General features: G+C 41.9%; 2 protein-coding genes across 3 annotated transcripts in view; one reads left to right on the top strand and one right to left on the bottom strand.

Moving 5' to 3' along the window:
• The window catches only part of Heatr4 (HEAT repeat containing 4), a 36,091-nt gene extending 35,166 nt beyond the window's left edge, over window positions 1-925 (bottom strand). Inside the window, exon 1 of the mRNA XM_026402646.2 lies at window positions 60-925. Within this exon, the coding sequence (XP_026258431.1) occupies window positions 60-925 (866 nt within the window). The remainder of the gene's footprint in view (window positions 1-59) is intronic.
• A 7,630-nt stretch (window positions 926-8,555) lies between these two features.
• On the top strand, window positions 8,556-21,494 carry LOC113191830 (acyl-coenzyme A thioesterase 1-like). Of its 2 annotated transcripts, XM_077799714.1 has the most exons (4): window positions 8,556-9,247; window positions 11,581-11,783; window positions 14,839-15,026; window positions 15,139-21,494. In XM_077799714.1, the coding sequence occupies exons 1-4, from the start codon at window positions 8,662-8,664 to the stop codon at window positions 15,515-15,517; spliced, it is 1,356 nt and encodes a 451-aa protein (XP_077655840.1). In that variant the 5' UTR covers window positions 8,556-8,661; the 3' UTR covers window positions 15,518-21,494. The 2 variants fall into 2 exon arrangements, with proteins under 2 accessions (XP_077655840.1, XP_026257481.2); XM_026401696.2 differs by having other exon boundaries at window positions 14,839-15,512.
• The last annotated feature ends 1,287 nt before the right edge of the window (window positions 21,495-22,781 follow it).

The raw sequence follows: 22,781 nt of genomic DNA, 5'->3' as shown, positions 1-22,781 counted from the left end.
GAGTCTTTGAAGGGGAGCTAGGGATCCTCAGTGGCACACCTGGGGCCTGGTCAGCCTACCTGTAGTAAACCGGAAGCCGAAGCTCTGGCTGCTTTTCTTCCTTGGGGGGCAGGATGATAACTGGAGGCTCAAACTCTGCTGTCTCTTCTGCCTCCAGCTGTTTCAGGAGCTCCAGGTCGCTTTTGGAGGTGAGCTCATCCCGGATGTGGCTCCAGTCATACTGCTGACGCAGGAACGACTGCCACTTATTGGGTGATACCCCAGGCCTCGCAGGACGCTTGCTCTGGATCCACCGGGCTGTGCGCTTGTTCAGCTTTTCCAGCACGATGGCCTCCCAGTCTCTGGCCTCCTTCTCATGAGGGGGAAGCCACAGTTCCCTTTCCTCCAGGTTCACATCTGGAGAAGGCGGTGGACTCAGCAAATCTGGATCCTTTTGGGAATAAAGGGGGAGACGGGGAGATGCTCTCTGGATTGTGCTTGCTGGCTTTGATTTCTTTTGCTTCTTGACAAGATTGTCAGGGCTTGCCATCTTCATAGCCTGGGAGATGTCCTCTGTTCTCAGGGACTTGACACTGACAGGTTTCTCACATTGGGCCTTCCTGATCTGGGAAGGTGGGACAATGTCATCTGTGTCGTAGATATGGTCAAAGCTATACTGGCTGAAAGGCATGCTGGGCAGGCCTCGCTGCCACATCACCTCCTGAGAGAAGGTAAGGTTGGCAGCAGCCTTCTTCAGATACTGGTTCTTGAGCTTTGCACAGCGCTGAGGGCCAAAGTGGAAGACGGGTGGCACGTTGGAGACAGATGCACAGACCTCTTGGTTCAGTTTTGAGAAGCCAAGAGTCATGCCCCATCCCAGCCGTGGGGGGAGTGACTCAGGGAACTGATGAGAGAAGAAGGTCTTTTCTTTTTGGGTCCCAATCATATTTCCTAGCAAAAGCTTTCTTCTATGCTGCCTGGTCCAGAGGCAGGGCCTGCAGCTGTGACAGGAACCTGTTAAGAGGATGGGACGAACTGGTGGAGGTCTGTAGAAATCAGACTTATGTACAGAAAGAGACTATCTTGGAAGATAGATGAGAAAAGGAATGGGGTGGGGTGAGAAAGCCAAGCAGATTAGAAGGACAGAAGAAAGAAACAGTGCAACATATAAAGTATTTCCTTGTATCAGACCCAGTATTTATATCTGTCCCCAATAGTTTCCCATTTCTAATTGTCTTCAGACATTGCTTTTTCTCTGTTCAAAAGGCTTATAGTAAGCTAGGATGATGTCATATGCCTGGGTCCCTGTTCCCAAACAGGAGCATTGCTTGAGCCAGGAGTTGAAGGGTACCCTGGACAACATAGCAAGATCCCCGCTCCCAACTCCGTTACACAAAAATAGCTTACAGCATAAAGTTCAAACGACTCAGCCTGGCATTCAGGGTTCAACATGAGCAGGACCCCAGTTTAGGACTTTGTTCTGACTGGTAAACTCTGCAAAAGCCAGCTGGATCCCCTAGCTGCTCTTTGAGTATTCCTCCACAAGCTTCCTCCTGTGCCTTCTGCATGAAATGGCCTTTTCTTCCATACTTGACACAAATTCTATCCCTTCTCTTAGGACAACTCAATTCCCCTACATGCCCATAACTTTTTCTATCCAGGCCCAGTCACACCCAAATTGATATCATTCCTAATTCATACCACTTAGTTTAACTATTACTCCTGTGACACCTCATGTTGTTAAATATTCGGCTCTCTAACTGAACTACCCACATCTGCTGTCTTTTCTGCTCTTCAAGTTACCCAGTACTTTTCCATATTGCTATATAATCTTCATCATTAAAATATTTGAGGGATAGCACATTTTTTCAACTGGATAAATAGCTTCATCTCTTCCTTAACTGTGGCTCTCTCCAGGTTTTAACTAAAATGGAAAGCACCGTAGAAAACAAATACTTTTAGTATTTTGTTTTGTATTTCCTTTGGAAATACTCTCTTGGTCTAATAATGATAGTTGAAAATCATAGAGTATTTTGCTAAGGGCTTCACAGAGGGAAGGTTGTCGGAGTCCAACTCCAACAGGGGGTCTCAGGAGACGAACAGATGGTGAGGAGTCGGCGAAAGGGGGTGGAGAAACAACACAGACACAAAAGTGAAGGTGCTGAATCCCAATCTTTACTTGTGAAGTTAATCATATATACTTTTCATTTTGACAGGCTCACAGTACTTTGTGGTTACAAAACAGGAATCATTATTCAAAGAAACAAAATATTACGTAGCTACAATTAGATAAGAAGAATGTATCTTGGCATATGCATGAGCAAGCATTTTTTCTTTCAGTTCGCATTTTGCTTTGAGCTGTTTCTGCTTAGTTAGCTTTTAATAATAGTTAGAAATGTCCCAGACTATTGGCCTATACCTTGACTATTCTTTCTTGACTTAACTGACTAGAATTGGCGCCATGGTTATGGCAAGTGGTTAACTTGAAAAGAGAGGCTATTAATTTTAATCAAACAAGAGCAAGAGCACCAAACCATTGTGCACAGGAACAAGAACAAGTTGCCCAGTACTAAACACTAATCTGTCTTCTTAACATTAATTCTTCTTCTCTAGATTTTAATTTAATTTCTCAAAAACTTCCTTGACTGTTTTTCCTACAGGGGTTTTTTCATTAAACATTAACAATTTACGTTCCACAGCTGAATCATTGCATTTAGAGCAAACAGATTTATTCTTTAGAAATAGTTGCATTAATTGGGAAAGTCATGTTTTTTCCTTCATACTTAATGGTCATATGAGAAGTCGCAACTATACTTATTAAAGGAATACAAAACCAAACCAGCCCATTCCCAGAAGCACCCTGCGCTCCTCTGGAGGATGGACGCCTTGCGCCATCCACCTCAGTAGGGCCTTGCCTTTGCCTGAGTCAGGGGAGGGGCAAAGCAGAAGGTATGATCCTGGAAGAAGCTGAGCCTCACCAAGGTGAATTGTTCACATGGCCCATAAGTAGGGGAGTCAGGCTGCAAACCCAGTCTGCAGGACTGTAGCTTCAGTGTAGTAAATCTCTGTGCCACTCTGCCTTAGCTCAAGCTCCTCTCCTCACCACCTCAACATGCTAACCTACCTGGCACTCCCAGGAGCAGGTACCACTATTCTTTAACATTCTTTCTATCTCAGTCATACCAACCTCTGCCCATCCTGGACTGCCCCAGTGTGCACCCACAGACCAGGAATGACTCTTTTCTTTCTCCATAACATGAAATACATACCTTCTGTCTCTAGGGTTTGATTTATCCTCCTGTCTTCCAAATAATAAATCTGACCTTGTGGTGTTTCTATTAAGGGTCAATTTTCATCTAGATGCTTCTAGGCCAGAACTGATAACTTCCCTCAGATTATGTCACACGGGATTATTTTGATATTCTTGCAGGATATTTTTGCACATAAAATTAACTTTGGTTGTTTAATTTTTCACAACTGTGAAGGCCTCGTGCCACAAGGGCACTCAGTAGTTAGTCAAAATAGAGAAATTAGGGCAAAGGTAGAGGCTGGGCACAGGAGATATTTTTCCTGAAAGAGTGCCTACTCGGTCTGATTGAAAATGAACTGTCACATGAGAACACTATTTGTGTTCTTCTGACTTACATGTGCTCTAATAAGAATTTCAAATTCTTGCACAATGATGTGTACCTTGCTGCTTAGGCTGGAGCATTTTGATTCCAAACACTTTAAAAACAGAAAGAGGATGATTCATTCCAAGATGACTGCCTGTGTGGGGTGATCAAGGTTGTCCCCAGATATATGTCTTTTAACATGTGACATAAGAAACCTTGGTAACAGTGCTAGCATTTTATCACTGTGTCTAAAACACAGGACTAGAACAATTTAGAGGAGGAAATGTTTATTTTGGCTCTTGGTTTCAGAGGTCTCAGTCCTTGGTGAGCTGACTCCATTGCTCTGGGCTGAAGATGGAGTAGAACATCATGGCAGAAAAGCATGGCAGAGGACAGCTGCTTGCCTCAGGGCAGCCAAGGAGCAGAGAGAGAACTCAAGAAGCCAGGGACAAAATATGTAATCCCCAAGGCACACCCCCAGTGAAGCACTTTGTCCAGCCATACCTCATCTGTTTACAGTTACCACCCAGTAATTCATTCAAATTACTAACCCACTAACTGGATTAATCCATGGATTAGGATATAGCTCTCATAATCTAATCATTGTATGTCCTATATTTACACAGGAGCTTTTGAGCAACACCTCATATCCAAACCAAAACAGTAAAAATGTAAACAGAAAGAATACCATACTATCATTAGCAGTTATATTCTTAAGGAATAGTAGTTTTCATCTGATAGAGTGGCTAATCAAAAAGGAAGGAAACACATGAAAAGTCTATTTTAAACCCAATAATCTGCCCTCTTCTGGATGGAAAATGCCAAGATGAAGGTAACTGAAATATTTTCAACAGATTGGCAGAATGTAACTTTTGGTCAGAAAAGGCTCATCATTGTCAGTCTTAGAGTCAGAAGTCAGAGCTAAGGCCAGATTCTGCACTTCCCAACCATGACACCTTCAAAAAATGGTTTGCCAATCTGAAAATGGAGAGTCTGATACCTGTCCTAATTTAGTGTTGATAGGAAGCTGAAATTTAGTGTTGATATGATACCAGAAACTTGTGAAAATTCTGTGCAAGCTGCAAAGTACCTCCTCCCTCTACTCCAAAAGTTCCCCTCATTTCCACCCCCTCAACTTTCTAGTTTCCATTTCTCATTATGTATTCACACAGTTAAATAGCTGTCTCCAGAGATTATTTTGGAAATTCTGCCATAAAGATGATCTGTTCCAATGCCTTCATTTTAAAAATCCCCAAATCAGGGTCCAGAGAGAGCTTGATTAAGATCCTAGTCCTGGTTGGTATCTGAAGTAATACTGACTCTTTGTCACCTAATCATCCAGAGTCTGAAACTGCCCCAGGCTGCCTCATTCAGTGAATGCTCATGAAAACCTTTTTAATCCTGGTGCAGCCTGCAGTATTTTGAAATTACCTGAAAAATGGCCTCCTACAGCACAGTCCTTAAAGGAAAGCAAGGTCTTGCGCCTTCAGTCTTCTTTGGCTTCTTAGATTTAAAAGTTGTTTATATTGGTCACCAAGCAACCAACTCTTCAGAATTTCTTGAGTTTCCTCATGGAACCTGTGGATTCAATCGGGGGTATCTTTGACTGTTGATTCAATTTCCTTGTATAAACTGAGTTTTGAGAAATTATATCATACTTATTGATTGGTGGCTTAGTGGATTTCTTAGTTATTTAAAAAATAAACCTCTAGAGCTAGGCAGTTTAATTTTTTTTTCCCCATAAGGAATTTATACATCAGGGATCTCAGGGACCCAGAGTCTGCTTTTGCTAAAAAGCAGTGACTCTTCACTTGGGCCTGTATATGTCTGATAGATAATTAAAAGCAGTATAACAGCTTGACATCTCTATGTTCATTTGCCCCTGTCTCTTTCAAGTACCTCAAACTAGGGGTCAGATTACTGCTCAATTCTCCATGTAGACATGTCAATCATTTAAGGAGTGTTCATATAAACCCGATAATCTGCCCTCTTCTGGATGGAAAAATGCCAAGATAAAGGTATCTGTTTGTGACATTTATTGGGTCTCAGGTCAGACGCCTGAATCTGGAAGTCCCAACTACCATTTGGACACTCACTTGCATCAGGAGTAAGATAAAAATTGCATAAAAAGGAAAAATGAATTTATTAGCAGTTTGACCAGACTGGGAAGACAGCTAATCTGCCATCTCCCAACCTGTAGTTGTGTTATATTTTATAGGAGGGATCATTCTTGTTGAACAAAAGCCCAGAAATATATACGTGTAGATTCATCTGAGGAAGCTGAGAGATGTGTGCTTATTCTGGTTTTCTGGGTTCTGTTGCATCTTCCTGGTGCCAGGGGGCAGGGCTTTGGGAGCAGTTTCAGCTTCTGATTTCAACATGATGTGACTGCCTGTTGGAAGCTGGGATAGAGAAATTAGCTTAAAGAACAGCAATGGCTAGGAATGAGGAAGAAACCACTTGAGGTTTCTCTGAAAATTTCCAATTTTAAGAGTGCCTGTTACAAAATTTGTCCTGATAAGAGGGAAGATTTCTGGGCCGAAGGTTCTGTCTAGTTGGCCCAGGTCATACTTTTCAGATGGTCATATCTTTTGTTTCCCGGCAAGATTGGCATTTGGGACCAGCCTGAGTACTGACTTCAGTGCCTAGGCACAAACTGTACTCAGACCCTGGGCTCCTGAAAAAGGGCAGAGGATGCTTTCTCTAGGATGGAAAGAGAAGGGTCAAAAGACGACAGGACTAAATATCAAAACCTTGTAGATTCCTCAGAAAGTTAAACAGAATTACTGTGAATAGATATCAGTAGACTCACATTTATATGAAAGTCTCTGCTTTCAGTTATTTCGGGTGTATACCCAGAAGTGGACCTGTTGGATCATATAGTCGTAATTCTGTCTCAAAAAATAAAAAGGGCTGAGGATGTAGTTCAGTGATAGAGCACCTCTGGGTTCAGTCCCCAGGACCGCAAAACAAATAAACAAAAAAGAAATACCATGATGAGCTTCCTGGTAGCCACCTATTTACACACATTTGTAAATATTTACTTAGACACTATTCCTCAGAGTGGGATTGAGTCAAAGAGAATGCATCTTTTACTATTTTTTTTTATACAGAATGCTCCAATATATGAGTGTATTTTCCAAATACTCTTCTCAACATAGGATATCATTATGTGAGAGGCAAATAAAGCATAATGGTTCAGAGCATAGGCTGGGGAATCTGTTTGCAAAGGTATGAATCCCAATACTTCCGTTTTCTAGATGTGTGATGTTCAACAAATCAGTTAACCCCTCATACAGTCCTTTTAAAAAAAAAAATCCTGTTTTTCAGTTGTAAATGGACAAGTACTTTTATTTTGTTTGTTTATTTTTATGTGGTGCTAAGGATTGAACCCAGAGCCTCTCACATGCAAGGCAAGCACTCTACCTCTGAGCCACAACCCCAGCCCTTCATACAGTTCTTTTTAAAAATACTTTTTAGATATGCATGACAGTAGTGTATTTTGACATACATACATGGAGTATAACTTCCCATTCTTTTATTTATTTATTTATTTATTAGTTGGACACAATATATTTATTTTTATGTGGTGCTGAGGATTGAACCCAGGACCTTGAATGTGCTAGGCAAGCGCTCTACTGCTGAGCCACAACCCCAGCCCTGACTTTCCATTCTTGTGGTTGTACATGATGTAGAGTTACACTGGTCATGTTTATATATGAACATAGGAAAGCTATGTCTGATTCATTCTACTATCTTTTCTATTCCCATCCCCCTCCCTTTCTTTTCCTTCATCCCCCTTTGTCTAATCTGTCCAACATAGACCCACCTCATATAATTCTTCTAAGGATTAAGAATTAAATTATTCCCTGTCTTCAGTTCCCAGTACCCCCAACTCCCCACAAATTAGCTATATTATTTCCTTTGTTTAAATCCTGAGACTCTATGCATAAAATACTGGAAGTATCTCATAGAATCAGTACAAGACTAATTGGAGCTGAAGGGAGTTTGTGTGATTAATGACCATTAGGCTTCAAGACAACTTGGAATAGGTTTGTCTGAGAAGGCTTGTAGGTTGGTCTTATTTGGGAGCAGAAGAAAACATAGCTTATACATATACAGGTTTCTCCAATAACAAGGTTATGAAATTATTAATGTAAAATCTTAACAGGCCTTGGAAGTGGCCTAAAGCTTAAGTTTGATGAAAAACATAATCAATAATTTATGAAACAATGAAAAAGGTGAGAAATCTAGGATGAGCAGGAGATAAAGTTTACCTAATGGAGCAAAATGACAACCCAGTATAACAAAATCATAATTCCTATTACATCATTTGGCTATTTTTGCACCTCTATGGATTGTAGCTCAGAGGTCACATAGCTGGCTAGTAAGATGTCAAGATGCTTAGACGGAGGACCTATGTGAAGGATAAGCACTGACAGATAATACACAAGCAAAAAAATGTGGTGCATATTTGGAAAGAAAAGGCTTAGGAGTAGTAACGAGGGCTGGGGATGTGGCTCAAGCGGTAGCGCGCTCGCCTGGCATGCGTGCGGCCCGGGTTCGATCCTCAGCACCACATACCAACAAAGATGTTGTGTCCGCCGAGAACTAAAAAATAAATATTAAAAATTCTCTCTCTCTCTCTCTCTCTCCTCTCTTAAAAAAAAAAAAAAAAGGAGTAGTAACGAATGCCAGTTATCCAATAAAGTGATAAAACTGGATTCCAGTCCTGCATTTCTCTCGGCTATTAGGCTTTGCTAGGCGCCAGGTTTCTTTAAAAGCCAGCTCTGGTCCAGCACACTTTTCCTGGGCCAAAGAGAGCCTGAGAAGCAGAACTAGAAAGTTGTTCTTCATCATAAAGCAGTTTTTAGTGGAGGCGGTCTTAAGAAAGTCCATGAGTAACTATTTTCGTTTTCTGATTGGCAGGGCTCCGCCCTTCCCCTCTCCAACAAATGAGAGGCTGGGCCGGGTAGGCACTTAGCTTGCATCAGGCAGCCGGCCACTAGAGGACCTCTAATTTTCTCCTTTCTCCGGTTCAGTTGCGTAGACTGAGTTAAGGTGCAAAATGGTTACCTCTTCGCTCTCTGTCCTGCGAGCGTGCGGGTTGTGCCAATGGGGCCTGAAGAATTGGGCGCGGCTGTCAGGGCCTCCTCTGCTTAGGCTGGGTGGCCGCAGCACTTGGGCTTCTTCACGGACAACTGCGACACTAAGCCTGAAGCCCTCGGGCCGCTGCTGCTGGGACGAGCCGCTGCACATCGCCGTGCAAGGCCTGGACCCCGAACAGCCGGTCACGCTGCTCGCGTCTTTGCGCGACGAGAAGGGCGCGCTCTTCCGCTCCCACGCGCGCTACCGCGCGGACGCGGAGGGCAAGCTGGACCTGGAGCGCGCGCCCGCGCTGGGCGGCAGCTTCGCGGGCCTGGAGCCCATGGGGCTGATCTGGGCCATGGAGCCCGATAAGCCGTTTTGGCGCCTGGTGAAGCGGGACGTGCAGACGCCCTTCGTGGTGGAGCTGGAGGTGCTGGACGGCCACGAGCCAGACGCCGGGCAGCAGCTGGCCCGCGCGCTGCATGAGCGCCACTTCGTGCCGCCCGGTGTGCGGCGGGTGCCGGTGCTGGAGGGCAGGGTGCGGGCCACGCTGTTCCTGCCACCAGGTGAGCCCCCAACTGGTCCTCATTGTTCCGGTCTAGCACTGTCTCTTGTCTCTGTTATTTCGCCTAGGAAAAAGGTAGATTCCAACATTCCAGAGGTCGGAGTTAAGACGATAGGAATTGAAAGAAAAGCTGCCTGGGGAGGTGGCCCTGATGCTCCAAATCTGAGAGAAAAGCTGCCTGGGAGGTGGACCTGTTGCTCTAAATCTGAGAGATTCTTCAATTCCAGGGCTCATCAGCTAAAAGACATCCTAAGGAAAGGGGAAAGACACTTCTAATAATTTTAAAAAGCATCTGTAGTGGGCTGGGGTTGTAGCTGAGTGTTGGAGAGCTTTCCTAGCATGTGTGAAACACTGGGTTCAATTCTCAACACCACATATAAATAAATAACATAAAGGTCCATTAGCAACTAAACAAACAAACAAACAAACCCCCCCCCATATGTAGGTAGTTTCAACTTTTTAATGTTCTTTAAAAGTTTCTCAGCTTTTACAACTTTTCTCCCCATTCCCACAGTATGTTAAGGTTTATGTAAATTACCTGTTATAATAGGAGGCAGTCCTCTTCCCGTCAACTGGGAATCTAAGGAGATTATTGGGAATTTTTATATACATAAAGTTATTGATCAGTGAAAAAAAAAAGAAAGGATGCTTAGACTCATTAGTAATGAAGGAGATGCAAAAATAAAAATACAGAATGCATCTCATAACTTCAAGAGTGGCAAAGATTTAGAACTCTGACATGACCAATTGTTACCAAGTACCTGGAAGAAAGAAACTCATGTATGCAGCAGAAGCAGTCACAGTGTTCAGCTACTCTGGGAAAAAAATTTTCTGCAGTTACCTAGTTGAATATGGCTTTCTACTTGTTCTGGTACATGTACACCCAGAGGCATATTTGGCAACAGCCAGAATATCCACCAACAGTGAAAGTGATGGATAGGTGGAGCTGTTTCTAGCAAAGGGAATGAACCACAGCTGCAAGAATCAATCTGTTTCCCACAGTGTTAGGTGAAATAATCAAATACCAGAACACATTCAGTATCCTTTCATTGAGATAAAATTCACAAGGCAGGCAAGAGAAGCAAAATGTTATTTAAAGTGCATATGTACTTATGTAAGTGGTGATATTATCAAGAAAACTGGTAGGCCATGGTGGCCTAGAAGGATGGGTCATTCTAGGATAGCCTCAGCAAAGGCTGGAGATGTAGCTCAGTGTTAAGGCGCCCCCTGGGTATATATGTACGTGTGTGTGTGTGTGTGTGTGTGTGTGTGTGTGTGTGTGTGTATAGAAAACTAATTGTAAGACACACACCAAGGGGGGTGGGAAATGGACAAACGGATTCAGAGACTTACATTACATGGTGCCTAGCAAGTGTTTGTTGTGTTTTTCTCTAAACTGGATATGTAAAAGAGAAATTTTCATATTATATAAATGGTGAAAATACCTTATGCATGTAATCATGCAAAATGGAGCCTTTTATTTATTTTTTATTGTAGGGTTGAGGATTGAGGCCTTGCATCTGCTAGTGTCTAGTGCTTCACCAGCCCTAGAAAGTAGCATTTTGAGTCTGTGCCCATTAGCATTTGAGACTTTTTGAGCTGTTCTGTGTAATGCAAAATGTGGATATAGAACAGTTTATATTCATTCACCAGTCAAAGCACATTTGTTTGCAGTTTGTGGCAATTATATAAGGCTGCTACAAACACTTCCACACAAGCTTTTGTGTGAAGACAGTTTTTATTTCTCTTGAGTAAAGACCTAGGCATGGGATTTGGGGATCATATGGGAAGAATACATCGACCTTTAGGGGAAACTGCCAAGTGATTTCTTCACAGACTGTACTATTTTGCAACACAATTATCATTATATGACAGTTCCAGTGGCTGTGCATTCTCTGGCAGTTGGCATTGTCCAATTTTGGGGATTAGGAAAGGCCATATGTTTGTTGCTCTTATTGTTCATTTGTGTGTGTGTGTGTGTGTGTGTGTGTGTGTATTTTTTTCCAATGCTGTTACACCCAGGGCATCACTCATGCTAGCCAGTTGCTGTATCATGGGGCCATAAAGTGTTTTTGATCTCAAAAGAAATACAAGGTCTTTGTGAAAATCCGTGGGGCTTTTTGGATACAGAGGGGAATGTGGATTTAGCCTAGGCCACTCTCTGGATGTTTGGATACCAGAGGTCTTTAAGCATTTTTGATAGTGGAAAAGTTGTTCATCTCCCAGTAGGTAATATATGGCTTTTGACAGCACTGCAAAGACTTAAAAGGATGAGGAGATAATCCTTGCTTATTTTATAACTCCATTTTCTGTTCTGTTTTTTATCTCCCCAAGAACCTGGGCCTTATCCTGGGATTGTGGACCTGTTTGGACTTGGAGGTGGCCTTCTGGAGTACCGAGCTAGTCTGCTGGCTGGCAAGGGTTTTGCTGTGATGGCTCTGGCTTATTATGGCTATGATGACCTTCCCCAGAGCCTAGAGACTGTGCACCTGGAGTACTTTGAGGAAGCTGTGAACTACCTGCTCCATCACCCTGAGGTTAGATCTCTTCTTAGTTTTGTGGGCTGCTCCCCACCCCATGCGTGCTTTTGGTTTCCCAGAAGTCAGCCCATTCTTTTTTTTGTTTTGTTTTAATGTTTATTTTTTAGTTGTAGTTGGACAAAATATCTTTATTTTATTTATTTATATGTGGTGCTGAGGATCAAACCCAGAGTCTCACACGTGCTAGTCAAGTACTCTACCACTGAACCACAACCCCAGCCCCACAGCCCATTCTTGGGGGCCTCTCCTAACCCAGCAGCCACTGCCTTGCATAGACACTTCTCAGGGATACTTCTGTGTAGTTGTACAGTATCACATTTCCTATTAGTAAAGAGCTTGCTAGTTGGTATTCTGGAATTCTGAATTCCAGTTTGTTTTAGTATTTCATAGGGTACCTTTGAGAACCTTTAGATCGACAGGAAGTAAACTGACCTTCCCCAGGAGACTCCTGCTTGTAAGTCTTTGTGCTCAGCCACCCTCTCTCCCCCATATCCCTGTGAGAGCACAGGGTTAACCTTAAAGAAAGAAATTGACAGCCAACACCTGGGTTCCTGGAATAGTTATGGTTTTTAGACTCAATGTAGCCAAGAATGAGGAGGCAGTCCTTGCTAATTTTATAATTCAATCAGGGCACAATATGGATGGAAGCACTGGAGCTCTTAGAAAAGGTGATATGATTGGGCGTGGTGGCACACACTTGTAATCCCAGCAGCTCAGGAGGCTGAGGCAGGAGGATCACAAGTTCAAAGGCAGCGTTAGCAACTTATCAAGGCTCTAAGTAACTTAGTGAGATCCTGTCTCCAAAGAAAAAAAATTTCAAAAGTCTGGGGATGTGGCGTGTAGCTCATTTGTTAATCAGGCCTGGATTCAATCCCTGGTACAAAAAGAGAGAGAAAGAAAGGTAATATGACCAGGCACCATGATGCACACCTATAATATCAGCAACTCTGGATGCTGAGGTAGGAGATTACAAGTTCAAGGACAGCCTGGGCAATTTAATGAGCCCCTGGCTCAAAATAAAAAATAAAGGGCTGCGGATGTGACTTAGTGGTAGAACTCCACTGGGTTCAATCCCCAGTTAAACACACACACATACACACACACACACTCATACCAATTATGTAGTTTCTAAAGCAGGAAGAATGTGTGTGTATATATTTATATATATATATATATATTTATTTATTTATTTATTTATGTGTGTATATATATATATTTATTTATTTGTGTGTGTGTGTATATATATATATATATATATATATATATAGTATATAATGTTGTAGATGGACACAATACCTTTAATTTTATTTATTTATTTTTTTATGTGGTGCCAGGGATCGAACCCATGCCTCACACATGCTAGGCGAGTGCTCTACCACTGAGCCACAACCCAGCCCCAGAATGTATATATTTTTTTAGGTCAAAAAACATACTTTTTCATGTTCAATGTCAAGGGGTGACCCTCCTTGAAGGGCAAGGAAGCTCCTTTTCTGAGGACTTGTTTCCTCATTCAGGAGAAGGGCCTTACGCGGGCCAGGCTACTCCTGCCTCACTATGTGTGACTGCACAGGACTCCCTGCAGTTCCCAGAGCACGGGCTCTCTTCCCTATGCTTGTGACATGCCATCTTCTTGGAATGTCCTCTTCACCTCCTTTTCTTGTCAAGGGTGAAGGTGATTAGAAAGCTTACAGGAGCCAGGTGTGATGGTATACACCTGTAATCCCAGCTCCTCAGGAGAAAGAGGCAGGAAGATCTCAAGTTTGAGGCCAGCCTCAGTAGCTTTCTGTGGCCCTAAGCAATTTTCAGAGACCCTTGTGAAAATAAAAAAGGATTGGGGATGTCACTCAGTGGTAAAGTGCCCCTGGATTCAATCCCCTAGTACCGTAATAAGAATTATAATAAAGAAGAAGAAAAGGTGACTGGGTGTAGTGGAAAAGGTATAAGATATACACAAAGATAAGTTAAATTGGGCATTTTATTTTGCCAATGTCTTAACTCCATATGTTGTCACATCTACTTCCTCTGACAATCTGGATTGATTAAAATATCACTTAGTTCTTACTACTTTCATGAAACCAGTAAGGGTGCTGTTACGGAAGCCATAAGAAAGAACAAAGACTGCTGGGAGGGCTGGAGTGCAGCTCAGTGGTAGAGCACTTGCCTAGCATGTCTGAGGCACTGGGTTTGGTCCCCAGCACCACATAAATAAACAAAATAAAGGTATCGTGTCTATCTGCAACTAAAATTAAAAAAAAAAAAACTGCTGTGAGAGGTCTATCAAAGGGCCATCTGTTGATAACATAGAGGACTTTGGAATATAGGACAAGAGCAGTCCCATGGGATAGTACAAACCCAAACTACCATTGATAGGTTAATACTTTGTTTTTAGGGATTTTGGGGGGCCGGGGGTAGGGAGATATCAGAGATTGGATTCAGGGCACTTGACCACTAAGCTGCATCCCCAGCCTTATTTTGTATTTTATTTAGAGACAGGGTCTCACTGAGTTTCTTAGTAGTTCGCTTTTGCAGAGGCTGGTTTTGAACTTGTGATCCTCCTGCCTCAGCCTCCCAAGCCGCTGGGATTACAGACGTGCACCGCTGCACGTGACTTAGATTAATAACTTGAATGGATTACTGGGTGGTAACTCTAGGAAGGTGGAGATGGCTGGGTAAGTGGGCCACTAGGGGATTATATTATGCCACAGGCTCCTTGCTTGATCTCTCTCCACCCCCTGGCTGTCCTGAACTGAGCAGCTTTCCTTTGCCACACCTTCTACCATGATGTTCTGCCTCGCTTCAGGTCAGAGCAATGGAGTAGGCTGGACATGACTGAGACCTCTGAAACATGAGCACATAAAAAATTTTCCTCCCTTTAGGTTGCTCTTATAAGGTAGGGAGGAAGCATATGTAGAGTTCCCTAGGTGACAACCTGGAGAGAAGGTAGAGCTCAGATTCGGGCTCAGATCCAGCTGATTTCCCGCATGGTCACTGCTCACTCTATTACATGGGTGAGAGATTTCTTCTTCTTCTTTTTCTTCTGTCCCATTTTCAGGTAAAGGGTCCAGGGATTGGGCTGCTTGGGAATTCCAAAGGAGGAGAACTCTGCCTTGCCATATCTTCTTTCCTGAAGGGCATCACGGCTGCAGTCATAATCAATGGCTCTGTGGCCGTTGTTGGGGCAAGCTTACACTACAAGGATGAGACGCTGCCCCCTGTGGGTATCATGAGAGATCGAGTCAAGATGACCAAAGATGGCATCATGGATGTTGTGGAAGCCCTGAAAAGTCCTTTGGAAGACCAGAAGAGCTTTATTCCCGTGGAGAGGTCTGACACCACCTTCCTGTTCCTTGTGGGTCAGGATGACCACAACTGGAAGAGCGAGTTCTATGCTAATGAGGCCTCTAAACGCTTGCAGGCCCATGGGAAGGAGAAGCCCCAGATCATCTGTTACCCAGAAGCAGGGCACTACATTGAGCCCCCTTACTGGCCCCTGTGCAGGGCTGCCCATCATGACTTGGTGGGTGGTCCTATTGTCTATGGAGGGGAACCCAGGGCTCATGCCATGGCCCAGCTGGATGTGTGGGAACAACTCCAGACTTTATTTCACAAACACCTGGGTGGTAAGAGTTAAGGAGGGCTCTTCCAAAAATTTAACCCATTATCTGAAGTTTTGGAGGATAAGACTTGAATATATTCTAAGAACACCAGTTAAGATTAGTTCATCTGATTAGAGGAGTTATTATTGTAACTCTTCTAAGTTGCATACTGTTCTCTTTAAATATTACTATTCAAAATAGTGTCTATCCAAGGGCTGGGGTTGTAGCTCAATGGTAGAGCACTTGCCAAGCATGCACAAGGCCCTAGGTTTAATCCCCAATACCTCAAAAAAAAAAAAGTGCCTATCCAAAAAATGATATCAGGAATTAAAAAGGGAGCCTTAAGTATATGCACTTTTATTAAATTAAAAATTGGACCATTATAGACAAAGCAATTGTCTCTTTCATTTCTTAGAATACTGCTGCTACCCATGCAGCAACAGCAAAGGATCTTGAGTAGGGGCTATGAGAGATTAAGAAAAACACAGACATTTTTAAGCAAGGCTGGGGCCAGGTGGTACACTGCCCTCTGATGGAGAAATAGTGACACAGAACTAGCTCAGCATGTTTATTATATAGGGTCTCATTATCAGGAAGTTTAACTACAGAAGCTTTGTAAATTGTTCAAGGCTTGTGAGTTATGAAGAGGCTTCTTTGTGTACTATAAAGTTACAGAGCTAGAAACATTTTTGTAGTTATCCTGCTGTTACAGTGTTAGGAACTTCCTGCTGCTATCCTGCTGTACCCAGAAAACCCATTTACTAGAACATCTGATAACTATTGATGTCAGAGCTGAGTATAAGGCTGTTCACATCCTCACCTTTTGGCAAGGACTATTTCCCAGGAGTGGCTTTTTCCTACATTGTAGTATCAGCCAATAACTGGGGCTCATTCACTTTCCATAGGATATTGTCCCCTCTATCACCCTCATTCCTGGAAGTCATATTTGGGATATATTATTATGTATCTTTCTAGATGTTATGCTTTAATATACTATGTGTAAATAAAAATGCTTTTTATTGCACAAATATATTTTAACAGGAATATTGATTTTACAAAACAAGTAAATATTAGGGAAAAGAGGACCTTCTATCTGACATAAACCCTATGCCACAGCAACACATGGGACTGACAAACATTTTATTCTGGGAAGGAAAGGAGTGGCTGGGGAGGAAAACAGAGCCTCCAGAACACCTGTATGAAGCTCAGCACTAATGCTTATAACTGATCTGTGAGGCAAATAAAGGATGTGTGCAGGCAAAAGCTGTCCACAACTTTTTAAGGTCAAAGTAATCTGCTAAGTCAGTTGTCTTGAGCTGTCCATGGATTGCATGGAAACCTCATGGATAGAGACATATGGTATCTGGGAATAGCCAGTGGACATTTCCTCTGGTCAATTGTCCAGGGACACTGTGAATCTCTTTCTTGCTCTGCCAGAGCCCTCATAGCACCTGAGATGGGTGTGACCTGCCAAGATGTCAATCAACCTGCTGACTGCAAAACATTTGGAAGCAAAACTCCCCTTTTGAAACCTTATCCCTGCCTTTGATATGCCCCCTTAAATAAACCACAGGAATCATCTTATTTTTGTCTAGTTCCAGAACCCATGTGGACTAGATCTATCAGGGGCTTCGTTGCCTGTAAATATATTTCTGAATATCTATGCTTTGTTATTTGCTAATTATCTGAGATTGCAAGTTTTAGGGTGGCTTAGATTCCGGGACAGAAAGAAGGATGTCTTATTTAGATGCTTGCCACTGTTCTCTCCCCAAAAGTCAGTGCTTGATATTCAGCATGTAGGGGAGGAAGGATTTCTTGCCCTCATCCATTGCTAGGTTCCTGGCTGAATCCCCTACAACAGAAGATAGATCATCTTGAGAAAAGTACATGAACTTATTTAACATACGTTTTGCATGATATGGGGGTCTTTAGAAATGAAGTGCCAAAGGAACATAGAAATCTGTGTATTTTTATGCACTTTGATGAGGTAATGTATAGGTGTGGAGAAATATGTTTGAATAAAGGGGGTGTGATATAATGGTAATTAACCAGGTTTGGGGATGGACTTTGTAAGTCCTATTTAAAAGATTATTCTGTGTCCTTCTGTCTTCAGAGTAAGGTTGTTCCTTTTTTTTCCAGGTATAGGGAGTGTTTTAGTCATCTTTTTCACTGTTGTGACTAAAAGACTTGATCAGAACAATTGTAGAGGAGAAACGTTTATTTAGGGCTCATGGTTTTAGAGGTCTCAATCCATAGACAGCCAGCTTCATTCTTCCATTCCTCGGGGCTTGAGATAAGGCAGAACCTCATGGCGGAAGAGTGTGGCAGACGAAAGTGGCTCACATGATGATCAGAAAGGAGAGAGAGACTCTACTCGCCAGATATAAAATATATACCCCAAAGACACACTCCCAAAGACCCACCTCCTCCAGCCATACCCTACCGACCTTCAGTTACCTCTTAGTTAATCCCATCATGGGATCGATTCACTGATTGGGTTGATTCATAACTTAATCATTTCTCCTCTAAACTTTCTTGCACTGTCTCACATGTTAGCCTCTGGGGAACACCTCACATCCAACTATAACGGGAAGGGTACTGCTTGAATGAAGGTCTTATGATCTACTTCAGGGGAAAAGTGTGGGAGCAAGTCAGAAATTGACCTGTCTAAGTTTTATGACCTGCATCTTCTGTTTTCTCAAATGCAAAGTTACCATATTTTATAGTAGCATGCCTTAAATTCCATCATTCCCCTGCCTAAAATTTTCGCCATCCAGAGTAGGTTGATGGATTGTACCATAAGCCATTGAACTGGTCTTTCAACCCAAGGTATGGGTCAGTACAGTTAAAGAGAGGTATATCTTATTTTGTGAGGCAGTGTTTGTAGTTAGGCTTCCACTTAAGTTGGGTGTCCACTAAAGTTAAGTCTCCATATAATTTGTGCAATCAAAGGCATTTCTATGGGATCAAAATGGCTAATGTTTAGAAAGAACTTTACACCCAGTTTCTGAGTCCAGAGGACAGTCACTGAGAAAGATTTCTAGATATTCTCTAAGCATCTTCAGATGGTGACATGAGGACAGGCAATCTGGCAGATTTTTCTGATTTGTGGTTTGCATCAGGTGTTCCAGGATACTTTCTGAGCAGCCCACAAGGTAACCAGTACAAGAAGTGTTGTGATTTTTTCTAAGGTATATCTCAAGCTTTCCAACTTTAGCTTGTAGGCCTTTGGGAAAAGTTAGTTTCTGTTTTCAGTACTACTGAGCCAGAAGTTGGGGAGAAAATTTGGAAATATTAAACAGTGGGAGCCAGATATGGGAAAAAACTAGAATTCAGGATCTAGTCTAGTTTATAAGTATATAACAAAACCTAGAATCTGATATATCCATGAGGATGTACTACAGTTTTCTGTTGAAAAAAAAAAAATTCTCTCAACAGTCACTTCCATTTCTATTAAAGATGGTCAAAGCAAAATTAATTTGTGAAATACAAAGTACTAGGGATTAAATCCAGGGCCTTGCACATACTAAGCATGCCCAACATGATACAAAGATTATGTAGCTTTCATTCTATAAATTTAGCTATGTGATAAGTGTGATAATATAAAACTTACTAGTTCATAAAAGAATAATGGATCTGAATTGGATATCTGGCAACTGCAAAAAATTAGGATTACCCACTCAGATAACTAAAGCTTTCTAGTAACACTGTGGAAAAAACATTTCAAAATTTTTCATTTATGCCTATATGTAATCTTATGAATCTGTAGACTACAATTTAGCCAAGTGACTGAGGAGACACTTTAGGAGGGGACACCAAGGAGACAAATAGCAGCTATTTGAATGTCTTCAAAGTTCAAGTGAGTGGATAGAATATCTATTTGACTCCATATATACTTTTTTGCAAAGTTTCAACTCTCTAAACTGCCAAAAGTATTAAGCCACATACTCAAGGCAGGGTAAATACCAAGAAAACCATATTTAACAAATCAGAGTAAAATTGTTTATGGTAGTTTTATAGCAGAGTTGTAGATTCTTTCATATATTTCCACAAGTAGTAGTAGATCTATGGCCACACTGTGACTTTGACAATCAGTGGAGCAGAACAGAAGTGGTGCTGTGTGGCTTCCGAGGCTGGGTACAAAGGCCATGAAGGTCTGACTTGGTTGTTGGAAACATGCTCTCATAATCCTGAGCCACCACATCTGAAGGGTGACTACCTTCAGGTTTTGGTGCTGTAGGGAGCCCAAGGTAAAGGAGAGGCCAACTGCTCGGACTCCAAGGGAGGTGAAACTGAGTTATCACAGCCCAGCTGCCAGATAATGTGAGTTAAAAAAAAAAATCCCAGATGATTCCAGACCCACATGTTTGACTCTTCCCAGCAAATGCCTCAAACATGCTGGAGCGGAGAAGAGTTGTCCCTGGGGAGCCCTGTCCAAAGTGTGGAAATGAAAACAAAAAAAGTGAGTGTTCTTATTTTAGCTGATTTATGTTTGAGGTTTATTTCAGTTATCTATGTAACAACAATATTTTACAAATGTGTTGGCTTAAAACAATATCCATTTATTTTTTTCTCAAGACTGCCAATTGGATAGACTTTAGTAGGAATGGATCACCTCTGTTCCAAGTGACATTGGCTGGGGCAGTTTGACAGGGAGTTGGAGGATATGCTTTCAGGGTAGGGAGGTTGTGCTGGCTATCAACTGGCAGGGCTGTGGGTTAGGGAAGGTTCTCTGTTTCTCTCCATTTGAGCTTTTTTACTGGTTACTGGCATTGAGTTTCAAGAGTGAGTATCCCAAGTCAGCAAGGTACAATCGCATGGCCTTCCTTTGACCTAGTCTTAGGAGCTACATAGCATCTCTCTTGCCATACTCTATTGGTCATCATAGGTCTGAGTGCTTAGCAATACAGGTGATGCAGAAAGTGGTCAGATAGAGCCCAGTGGGGGGGCACACTCCTGTAATACCAGTGGCTCAGGAGCCTGAGGCAGGAGGATCGCAAGTTCAAAACCAGCCTCAGCAGAAGCAAGGCACTAAGCAACTCAGTGAGACCCTGTCTCTAAATAAAATTCAAAATAAGGTTGGGGATGTGGCTCAGTGGTTGAGTGTCCCCAAGTTCAATCTCCAGTACCTGTAAGAAAAAAAAAAAAGAAAGTGGTCAGATATTTTACAAAGTAGAGCTCCAGAACTGCCTTTTGGATAGAATGTTAATGGAAAAGAGAGAAAACAAGACTAACTCCAAGTTTATTTTCCCTGAACAAATGGATGAATGGATGTGTTCCTTGCTGAGACAGAGAATACTGGGAAAAGTGCAAGTTTGGGAAAAATCAGCTTTCAGTTTTTGCCGTGTTATGCTTGAGTGCCTGTTGCACATCCAAGTGAAGATGCCAAATGGCAATTAGGTCTACAGGAATGAATCTCTGAGGACACTTTGGGGCTCGGAATATAAAAAGCTGCTTTTATGTGAACTTCTGCAGACTGTGAACTTCTGAGCCCCTCCTCTTACATGCTGGATATCAATACTCAGCAAACTGGAAAGTGACAGAATAAAAACTGAATTGTCATTTTCATGTTCATTTTCTGTTAATATGTGCTATGAACTCAGTCTAACAATTAAATTATAAAATATATATCCATTAAATACTAATAGGTTAAAAAAATGAGGTCTTGAGCTGTAGCTCAGTTGTAGAGCACTTGCCTAGCACGTGTGAGGCACTGGGTTCAATTCTCAGCACTGCATATGAATAAATAAAATAAAGGTCCATCAACAACTAAAAAATATTTTTTTAAATATATGGGCTTCCTTTTCTGGGTTAGGTTGTAGTGGCACCCCCTTTCTCCACAGAAAATCTTAACTGGGTTTCTCCAGAATTTCTCCATCTTCACCATGGCTGATTTTAGGACTGTCAACAAAAGAGTCTCTACAAAAGAGTTCAATGTAGATGAACTTCTATTTTCATGTTGCCTTATTTTACTTGGCTGCTAGCCTGGAAGAAATTGGTGCTCCAAGTGCTGGACACCCCTTACTAGTTTTTCACAAACATGTATCCAGTATAGTAGTTTGTAGAAATATGTAACAAGGCCTCTGGACTTGAGCTGGGTTTCACAGAGATGTCTACATTTCTAAGAGAAGTTACCAGTTGGTAACAGCTGGCAGCTGGAGAAAAGAAAGGGGAGAAGAAGGTCTCCCTTCTCAGGTGTTGTCCTTGAAGGGTTAACTTGCCAAGAACAGTGAAAGAAAAAGCTGCTTTTATGTGAACTTCTGCAGACTGTGAACTTCTGAGCCCTTCCCCTTACATGCTAGGTATAAAATTCTGAAACTATCTGAACTTGGGGTTCAGGGAGTTGATTGATTACAGCAAAAGCTGTGCCCTCTGAACCTGACTGCAGCCAAATAAAACTGTTTCCTGCTATCTTTGATGCCTTGCCCCATCTGTCCCTACAACAAGGTATCTTGATCAATTCTCCCATAGAAAACAATTTCAATTCTTCCATGAAAAATCTTCTAAAAGTATTTGATGATCTGAGAAGAAAGAAAATAAATTCTCAGGTCAGGGAGTGAGTAAAGGTGGGATTGCCTAGGTAAGTAGACCACGGCAGCCAGCTGTTTCTTGGGAGCATGAAATGACCCCCAAATTGCTAAACTGAAACATTTCATTACACAACATAAAAAAATCACATATTTAATATTCATTCCTGATCCTCATTAGCAGTACTGATCTCATTAAAAGAAAAACAATAAACATAAGTATCAGAGTCTGCAAGATGATGATGTGGGATACAGGATTTCTGAAATTCTAATTTTCTCTTGAAAGCTCAGATGTCATCATTGGTAATACAGTTGTTTTCTTTGCAGTAACAAGCTCACTGGGTTCTATTTTGAGGAAAGCCTGCCTACTACCCAAGCCTTTATGTCAATCATTCAATCAAGTAAATTGGTGATCTATGAAAAAGAGGCTATTTCCTCTTACAATCCAACTTAACAAGCACTTTTAGTCAAGATTACTGTCATTCTGTATAGCAGAAGTAACTTACATGGGCTTCTTAATTTGTCAAACAACATTATAAATATGTATCCCAAAAGGTGGTTTTAATAAAACCAGTAAATTTTACACCTTCATCAAGAATATTCCTCAATAAAATTGGCTTTTTTCTTTTCCCCTACCAATGCTGCTGGTAAGGGATGCAGACTTTGGCATCTTTGTTCATGCTAAAGCAGCCATAGCTTTGTCCATCATTGCTTTTTAAACACCAGTGCAACACAACAAAATAGGCAAATAACAGGATCATTATGAGAATTGTTTTGATCTTCACCCAGAGGCCTGCAGATTACACTCGGTACATTCATTCTAGAGTTCTTCTTAGAATGGCACCAGGAGGCAAAAGCACAAATATTCATAA

Source organism: Urocitellus parryii, chromosome 6 (genome assembly GCF_045843805.1).
Source record: "Urocitellus parryii isolate mUroPar1 chromosome 6, mUroPar1.hap1, whole genome shotgun sequence".
Taxonomy (NCBI): domain Eukaryota; kingdom Metazoa; phylum Chordata; class Mammalia; order Rodentia; family Sciuridae; genus Urocitellus; species Urocitellus parryii.
Note: the sequence above shows the minus strand (reverse complement) of the source record. Positions and strands in the feature narration are given on the sequence as shown.

What these genes read in the sequence shown, in the direction of transcription:
- LOC113191830 (XM_026401696.2), top strand. Translation starts at nt 8,662, where the DNA reads ATGGTTACCTCTTCGCTCTCTGTCCTGCGAGCGTGCGGGTTGTGCCAA. An exon ending in CACGCTGTTCCTGCCACCAG is followed by an intron (nt 9,248 to 11,580) that starts GTGAGCCCCCAA and finishes TATCTCCCCAAG; the next exon opens with AACCTGGGCCTTATCCTGGG. An exon ending in ACCTGCTCCATCACCCTGAG is followed by an intron (nt 11,784 to 14,838) that starts GTTAGATCTCTT and finishes TCCCATTTTCAG; the next exon opens with GTAAAGGGTCCAGGGATTGG.